The sequence below is a fragment of the Stegastes partitus genome, unplaced genomic scaffold (assembly GCF_000690725.1).
Source record: "Stegastes partitus isolate 25-593 unplaced genomic scaffold, Stegastes_partitus-1.0.2 Scaffold432, whole genome shotgun sequence".
Classification (NCBI taxonomy): Eukaryota; Metazoa; Chordata; class Actinopteri; family Pomacentridae; genus Stegastes; species Stegastes partitus.
This window is the reverse complement of record NW_007578163.1, coordinates 311,925-320,934: the sequence shown is the minus strand read 5'-3', so window position 1 is coordinate 320,934 and position 9,010 is coordinate 311,925. Positions and strand designations below refer to the sequence as shown.

Sequence of the window (9,010 nt, the reverse complement as noted above, 5' to 3'; positions counted from 1 at the left end):
CACATTTCAACCAGAACACTTCATCTCTGGACACAGAACCGTCTCCTTCCTGAGCCTATGATGGCTGGACATTCCCATGGTGGTTCTACTGATAGAACTGTTGGAACAGATGAACGTGGAACCTTCAGGCATCTGGACATTGTACCCAACAGTGACGTGCAGTCAGGGGAAGAAAAAAATATGTAATGATAAAATGATTTAAATGGTTATATTGATCCAGTGATTTGTACTATGAAGTATTTCTTCTTTCATTTAGCCTCGTCAATTTTGATGATTTTTTAAAATTCAAAATCACAGAATTTTCGCAATTTCTCATTTAAATGCCTGAAAGAGAAGCCGGTGAAGCAGCAGCGAGCTCAGCTTCACTTGGATTGCACAACCCCTCACTACCTGCTGGCTGCCTGCAGTGACAGCGTGCTGCTGTCTGGATGTCGCCAATAACATGTTTCAAACACATTTAACATATGAACTGATTTTCCATAGTTCAGCTGATGTATATAATAATGTTCAGTGTTTTTTGTTACCAACTGTATGTGTGTAACGTGTTTCGTGTGCTGAGCGATCAGAACCGGCTGAGAAGAGGTTCCAGGTGAGGCTGGCAGTTCTCTTGCCTCATGGCAGGGGGCGCTCTGGTCCTACATGCTTCTTGTGACTCCATGGCTGCAGAGTCAGTGACAGCAAGCTAGACTGGGTACGGTATACAGTTAGAAGGTCAAGTGCAGCGAAGGAAGATAAGGAGACTTTTACAAAAAAGTACCGGATGTTTTGTCCAGAAGGAGGAGCATGGACTTCATTTAAAGGTAAAGGTAAGACCGAATAACTTGAAGAAAAAAAAAGAAGAAGAAGAAAGAACCATGTGTTTGTGGGCTACAGTTTGTATGTATAAAGAATGCAAATGTGAAAAATAACCCGTAAACTGCTGCCAATCAAATATGCTACTGTGTAGAGTGCATATATTTGTAAATCAGATTGTGATGAAGTCAGAGCCTCACCAGCCACGAACCTCACCGCACCTCACTGGTACCCAGGGATGGACCAGACTGGTGGAGGTCCACAGTTCTCCTCCTGATATCTTGGCTGATTTCTTTAGATGTTCCATGTTGTCACAAAGGAAGCAGTGTGTTTGAGGTGTGCCTTAAAATACATCCACAGGTGTGTCTCCAGTTAACTCAGATGGTGTCAATTAACCTATCAGAAGCTTTCAAAGCCATGACATCATCGTCTGGGCTTTCCCAAATAGTTTGAAGGCATCTTAGTGGATGTAAACTTCTGGTTTCAACTGTATGTGCCATAATGCAATAAACCACAAACACTACTGAGGTCGTCCATGATTATAGCTTGTAGAAGCCTTGTCACATCCACCCAGAGTCAGCAATAGACCAGAAGCCAGCTTCTCTCTGTACTGCCTCTTGGCTGCTATGGTGGCTTTTCTCACCTCACAACTTTGTACTCTGTCTCGCTGCCTGATCTAAATGCAACAGAGTGAGCAGCATACAGCGTACCTGAGTGTTCATTAAGGGATCTGGTTGGGGAACTTTCTGATTTGCATGGTGGACACGATGTTGTCAACACAGATGCTAATATACAGATGCTGACAGCAGAGTCCTCCAGAGTGGCTGCATCTTTAGACACATCCCAGTCAGTCCAAGCAAGGGGGTCCAGAGTTTCACTTGTGTGATGAGAGGTTTGTTTGTTTCAGTCTTTGTCTGTAGGCCGGGTACAGGAACAAGGAAATGTGGTCCGAGTGTCTGAAGTGGAGGCTTGGTGCAGCCCTGTTGGCACCGTGTATGTTACTGTAGACATGATCCAATGGGATCGCTCACGTTTGTAGTGTTTGGGAAATGCAGTTTTTAAATTGCACTGGTTGAAGCCACCAGCAGTGAAGAAAACAGCATCAGGATGAGCTGTACGCGGCAGTAAACTCCCTCGGTAGATGATCGGGACGGCATTTCAGCAGTAAAAACTCCACATCTGGCCAACAGTGCTCACAAACAGTGCGTATATCTCCACACCACGAGCTGTTAATAAACACACAGATCCTCCCCATAAGCCTGACTGGAGGCTGCAGTTTGGTGTCCTGGCTTTCAGTCTGACATTCTGGGTCTTGGGGAGAATTTAGAGCGCAGCACGCTCTTATTTCCCACTGAGCTTTAATCCTGGCTCTTAGCTCGTCCATTTTGTTAGCAAGCAGCTTGGTAGCGATGGTCGGCTAGCGCAAGCTTTTCGTCTTGTCCGGAGCCCTCCCCTCTCGCCTGGCTTGCTCACTAGGGCTTGGTACTTTGGGGTTTCCTGGGGGTGGGGGTGGTGGGTTGTAGCTCTGGTGGTATCAAACCAGTAACTTTATAATGTCTGTGTGAGCTGGCGATGTCCAGCAGTGTACGTCTGGTAAATGTTAACAGCCAGCGGAGCGAGCAGAGGGGGCGCCATGGTAACCGAAGCTCTTTTCAGAGCAAAAACTGCTCATTTCAAAAGTTTTAATTAGTTTTGTAAAGTTTGCAAAGTTACTCCTGAAGACTGTGAAGCAGCAGAATCAGTAAACCTACTTTATGTGTATAAATATATATCCAGTCCTTCATGGATTTGTTTTCAACACTTTGTATCATTTTTTAAACATTTTTAACAAAGAATTAATAATCATAAGAATAACAATGAACCTGTTTAAGGTGTTGCTGCCTTGTAACTGTTTCACAGTCTTAATCCTTAACTTCTGTTTTCATCAACTGAAGAAGATTGTGCCACCTTGTGGTGTAACCAGGCTTTTTGGTTTTATTCAAATATCTGAGGTGTAAAGAAGCCCAGTGATGCATCAGGATCAATGTTTTATCAATATTTCAGTCACTGGTTTGGTTTTCTGCAAACCAGATCTGTGTATCTGATGATGCTGCCGTCCTGTTAGTTGTAATGGAGTATTCAGACATTGAGCTCAGCAGTATGTGTCTGCAGACCTGGAGGCTGCACTCACAGGGCCCTGCATCACCTACCACAATGAACCATCACCACAAAGCATGGTTTAGTTCTAAAGGATGATTCCTCTCAAAATATATTTATAATTTAAAAGGCTGATCCGAGGACGATTCCACATAAAGTACTGCTTCATATCCAAGTACCGGTCATTTTAAAGTTTTTTTTTTCATCTAAATAGAGCTTTTCAACCAACAAGCTGAGGTTTGAAAGGTTTATTCCACCAAAATACTACTTATGACAATAATAACTGGTTGCTGAGACTCGCATTTGGGCAAATAGTGTCATGAACACACTGATGAACAGGTAGGATGATGATGGCCTCTGATGATGATGGACCTGCTGCTGTGGCCTCTGGTCTGCACATGTCAACCAGGACAGTCTGAAAAGAGACGAAACACCAGGAGGACTCTGGAGACAGAATTATATGTTTATTTGTTCTATACAACAACATTTAATGAAAATAAAAGCAACAACACACTAAAGTGAACTGGTCTTGTGACTCCCACCTCAGAATCTGTGATGTCACTTCCTCCTGAGACACAGAGACAGACATTAAGGAGTCAGAAGGCTGGGCTGTCTTTAACCATTTATTGGTCCATCTGGCAAATATAAGAAACACTCAGCACGCTACGAAAGGAGCAGCTCGGTCATTTCAGCTAATGTTCGCTTGTTAGCTTCTGGAGTTTCTCAAACTCGCTATGAACATATTTAAACAGTAACACACATATCAACACACTCTAATGAACATTCATGTGGTTGTTAATGCAGATACACTCCAAAGATAGATAAAGGAAAAATCATAAAACAACCATTCATGAGCCATGCTGTACTCCACAACCGACCTCGTGCACGCCTCTCAGGAACGACAGCATAACAACACCCCAGCTCCCAAGGGGGCGCCACTGAGCCAACAACAAATCAACATGACATCCAAACCACAGCAAGTGGAATTATCCACATATGCACTGTTACATATACAATAATAATGGAACAGACGAAGCAATAAATCCACCAAAGACGAGGCAAAGTGCTTGTTTTATTATTTAGCGTAACAGGAGTCAGTGGCTCCCCAGCAGTTTGAGTTTGGTTTTATGTGCTGAAACATCTTTGTGACCCCAAGAACACCAGCGTCTCCTCCTGGTCAGGGCAGGCCGACGGCGGACCAGAGCTCCAGCAGGACGTCCACCTTCAGGTAAACTCTGCAGAATGTGAGGAGAACTCCGAGAGACGAGAACCCGATGAGAACCCAGAGAACCTGAGCACTGAAGTACAGCGGAGCCAGACTGGAAGAGACAACAGAGACAAGAGAGTTTTAGGGCTGGCCAAGTCATCCAATCACAATTTCACCTTCTCTTGATCACAGAAACACTGTAATCGAAGCTAAACGATTATTGTGCTGCGTCGTGCATGCAAATTCCTGAGCACCTTGAACGCGCCTGTCTTAAGGCTGGATTATGTTTTCCGTATGAACGTAACGCACAGAATCAGCAGGAGAAAACACACGTGGTGTCTGTTACCAAACTGTAGGGGGCAGTGTGTCACAAACACACGTATACCACCAGACTAAATTGGAGGAGAAGTTTGGCGTTGTTCACGTCGCTTCCAACACGGTGACACATGCGGGTAGTTTACACCAGGTGGCAGTAAATACGCCGGATTTAGCACAAGGCTTAATTCCATCCGTGTGTTTTCTGTTCTGACATAATTATCAACAGACTCATCAAGAACCAGGAAGCGGATCCAGATAAGAGTTTAGAGCCAACTCAACTCTCTTAGAATCTTTGGGACGTTCTGGCTTCCCCTTGGGTCTCCACTTCGCCCTTTGCTGCTCTTTTTTGCCTTCATGTATCCGTCCTGTAGGTGTTTCCAGGTTTTCTTTGCCCGTTCCTCTTCTTTACTCAGTGTGGCCGCAACTTCACACCAAGAATTGTCCATCACACAACTGTCTTGGTGATTCCTATGTAAACAATCCCCAACAGGGTGTGTCTGCAGAGCCTTTCTAGAGGAAACTTTATGCATCAAACACTTCCGAAAATTTCTAACAATGTGGACGGAGACGCGGAGGAAACATGGTGGATGAACAGCAGCAGAAATATGTTTGCAGCGCCGAAGGCAGCACTCTGAAGACCGCAGCTTCTTCTACAGCCGCACGCCGAGAGGCTTTTATTCAGGACAGCGCCACCTACCGCAATGAATGGTAGCCAAAATACGCAATTTAGTTCTAAAGGGTGATTTCTCTCCAAATATAGGTCAAACATAAAAGGTTGATCCAAAGTACTGCTTCATGTCCAAGTACCTAAAGGTTTCTTCATCCAAATAGAGCTTTTTAACCAACAAGTTGAGGTTTGCAAGGTTAATTCCACCAAAATACTACTTATGACAATTATAACTGGTTGCTGAGACTCGCATTTGGGAAAATGATGTCATGAACACACTGCTGAACAGGTAGGATGATGATGGACTCTGCTGCTGTGGCCTCTGTGGTCTGTAGCCCAGATGCAGCAGTCTGAGTGTGTTCAGAGCTCTCAGAACCCACCGACAGGTCGCTGGTGTTGGTGTCACCTGCTGATTGGATGCTGAAGACAGCAGCAGCATTTGATGGAGGACAGTCACGACGTGAGTCCTGGTGGTGAATCGTTTAATCAGTTTAACGTCGTAAAACAAATGAACGTTTGTTTAAATGAATTTATCATTTAACGTTCTGAACATTTCTGCTGTCTTCATCTGCACAGCAGAGCTGTTGGTAACTCGCTGAACTGTGAGAAAAACCATGTTTTAAGTCGTCATTAAACAGCAAACAGTCACGTTTGAACTGATAGAAGCTGCAGTAAAACCAGCGTTTAGCTTGTTTCTGTTAAACTGAGTCATGGTGAGATTTGGGCAGCAGAGCTCAGAGATGATGATCATGAACTCCAGACGGCATTAATGAACCTTGATCCGATGATAGAAGCCTGTTGACATGATGACTGTCAGCTCCATGAAGCAGCCATCACCCTGCTCATATCCTCATTGTTCTACATCCTGATCATGTTCATAACTGTCATGTTGGTCACTGCAGACATCTGAACTGGTCCCAGTAGAGACAGCAGAGGTGTAATAACTCTGGCTTCATTCCTCTGAGCAGAGCTCCTGCTGTGATGCTGCTGCTTCTAGACAACAAGTCCAATCAGTGTCTGAACAGTCGGGCAACACTGCCACCATCAGGTCAGACTGTAAATTGCTAAAATGTCATTTCTAATTTCCTTCCATCGCACTATTAGCACCTTTACAAGCTATAGACACAAACATTAGAAAAACGTTTCCATGTTCAGAACATTTTAACTGAATAAAGCTACAGTGGGGCCGTTTGGGGGCAAAACTCAGCTTCCAGCAATGCAAACTAAACTTTTGGACATTATTTGGAGAAATTTGAGTAATTTTGAACAAATTCTGAATAAAATCAGGGAAAATATGAGTCACGTTGGGACATTTTTCAAGTCAAGTTTGGAGTCACGTTTCACAAATTTGGCGTCGTTTTGGAGAAATTCTTAATGTGTTTTTGAACAATAGTTGTGTCTGGGACATATTTGTATAGTTTTTAACAAACTTTGAGCCATTTCTGACAATCTTTGAGTAATTAAGTAAATAAAAAGTGGACTTATTTTAAGTAATTTAGGGAACATAAAGACATTCTGAACAAGTTTCGAGTCGTTTGCTCCTGAAACTGAGAACATTGTTGTGTCTTTGAGCTTCTCAGAGTTCCTACCGTCCATGTGCAGACGCTGAATATCCCCAGAAGTAAAGGAGGCGTCCGTACAAGTAAAGCACGCCGCAGACTGAAGACAGACCTGCGACACAAACACACCTTTACTCTGTGTTGCAGGTAACCACACGGCTGATTGGCAGGTATCGACTCACCTGGACTGAAGAAGAGTCCGGCCGTCCACAGCACAGTGATGAAGATGGGAAAATACTCTGAACAGTTTGCTCTGAAAACAGAAGACACATTTCATTGTGTTGAAGCAGCCATGAGGCAGTAAAGGCAGCAGCCTGCAGGGGGCGCCAGCAGCTCTGACTTCATTCATTTAGTTTTCTTTCCTACTTTAGTTTGTCAATCTGCGCTTTTTCTCCGTCTCACATTGATTTTAGCCTCTGTACCTAAAAACACGTTTCTTGAGAGGAACGTTGCATCATAGGAAAGCAGAATAATTGATGGAGGTTGTTAAAAACGCACATCAGAACCCTGCACACGAGAAACATCGATGATTTTCAGAAAGAGTGAGACGACAAAACTAGCGTTTGTTTACAACAATTTGCAGAAAACTTTTATTGATTTTACCTCCTACAGCTAAAAACGTCTGTAATTCAGTGACAACATTTTAACAACGTGAGCTTAAAGTTGACTTTTTTTTCCTCTTTATTCTAATGTCTGATTTAAAAATTTGCCAAAATATTTGTTTGCAGCAACTACATTCTGAGTCTTCAGGTGAACTGGCAGTGAAAATCAATCATACAGGATCAATAAATAAATGCAGCGTGGCTCAGAAACAGAGAACAGAGGAGCAAGCTGTTGGAAGATCTGTCAAATCTGTAAATGCTTTTGATTCCAGGATTTTCATTTCAATCTTTTTCAGTTTTCTGTCATTTCTGAGTTCTCTCTCCTTCTTCATGAGGTTATATTGAAAACTGAAAGATAAAAATTATAGAAAAAAATGAGCCCAGAAGCTGGTTCTGAGGGTTAAACTGTGTTTCCTCCTAAAACTGAGGAAACTTATTTCTAATATGTGTAAATCAAGTATGAATCCAGGTTTAATGAAGGTTGAATGATTAAAAGCACTGATCTTCAAGCTTTAGTTGGTGACAAGAAAAGTGTTTCAAGGACATTAACCAAACCTCAACTTAACTCAAACTCAGTTTTGACCTAAATCTGATTCAACTTTAACCTAAACTCAACCTTAAACTGGATCTTTGACCTAAAACGTGACTGACTGAGCTCTGAAGATCCTCTCAAACTCCGGTGGTCCGCTGATGGCTGGCGGAGAAACCGAATACTTTCTCCTGGCGTAGATCACCTGGAGGGAGAAATAAGCTGCACACACACACACACACACACACACACACCTCAGTTATCTTCACTCATCAGCGATATCAGGTTTAAAGTGCGTATAACAATAAACGTTCCTGAAAATGTTAGAAATGCCCGAGTCAGCGGCTGTCGGAGTTCTCACTCTGAGCAAAGTTCAGATTGTGTTTGTAGTAAATGCAAATTTGATTTAGAAAAAGAAATGACAGTGAATGGGAGCTGAGAGGAAAACGTGACAACTTCAACATGAACTTCAATTCAAAATGCTTAAAGTTAAGTTGAATGTAAGCGTACATTTAGTTTGACACAATCTGAGCTTTAAATGTTACCCAATCAGCTGTTGTACTAGTTTCTCACAGACGCTGCTTTCAGCTCATACAGGCTCATACAGGCTCAGTTCAGCTGAAGAGAATATGCAAATGTCCTCAGTAATAAGTAGAAGCTGAAGTGAAGCCAGCTGCGAAATAAGTTTTATAAAGAAAATAAAGAAATTAACAATTCAACAGGAGCCAGATTTTACATTTTTAAACTCAATCTAAACCTCTAAACCAGACTCCAGTCATTTTTCTGCAGATGTAACGAGTCCTCCGTCATTTATCCCAGCAGGCCCGGCTCACCTTGCTCCAGGACGCCCAGCACGGTGACGGCGCCGAGGCCGACCGCCTCCTCCAACATCTCCAGGCAGGTGAGACCGAAACACACCCGAGTACCGAGACAGTCAGTGAGCAAAGCCACAAGCATCCAGAGAGCTCAGGTAAAACAGGACAGGTGACAGAGCGGGCACACCTGTCGGCAGGCGGGGCCAAAACGCAGTCAGCCTAAACAGTTCACCAGGCTGATGAGTGTGAACAGGTAACCAGGTTGGTGAATAACCTGCTGCATCAGTTTAAAGTTAACTAGGACAAGAGGTTACCTGCTGTCTCAACTTAAACCGTTAACCAGATTAACGAGTAACCTGCTGACAGGTGAAAGCTTACAGGTTAG

At 43.3% G+C, this 9,010-nt stretch overlaps 1 protein-coding gene across 1 annotated transcript; it reads right to left on the bottom strand.

Annotated features, from left to right (window-relative positions):
* Window positions 1-3,371: 3,371 nt before the first annotated feature.
* ltc4s (leukotriene C4 synthase) lies at window positions 3,372-8,773 on the bottom strand. Its single transcript, XM_008286099.1, has 5 exons — window positions 8,644-8,773; window positions 7,933-8,032; window positions 6,862-6,932; window positions 6,710-6,791; window positions 3,372-4,247 (listed from the first exon to the last, which is right to left on the bottom strand). Exons 1-5 carry the CDS (start codon window positions 8,765-8,767, stop codon window positions 4,106-4,108), a joined length of 519 nt encoding a protein of 172 aa, XP_008284321.1. The 5' UTR covers window positions 8,768-8,773; the 3' UTR covers window positions 3,372-4,105.
* Between the last annotated feature and the right edge of the window lie 237 nt (window positions 8,774-9,010).

Excerpts from the sequence above, each read along its gene's own strand:
- ltc4s (XM_008286099.1), bottom strand. The coding sequence starts at position 8,767 with ATGCTTGTGGCTTTGCTCACTGACTGTCTCGGTACTCGGGTGTGTTTC. Across the intron at positions 6,792-6,861 it reads CGGACTCTTCTTCAGTCCAG|GTCTGTCTTCAGTCTGCGGC; the intron begins GTGAGTCGATAC and ends TTTGTGTCGCAG. Across the intron at positions 4,248-6,709 it reads TCAGCGTCTGCACATGGACG|TCTGGCTCCGCTGTACTTCA; the intron begins GTAGGAACTCTG and ends TGTCTCTTCCAG.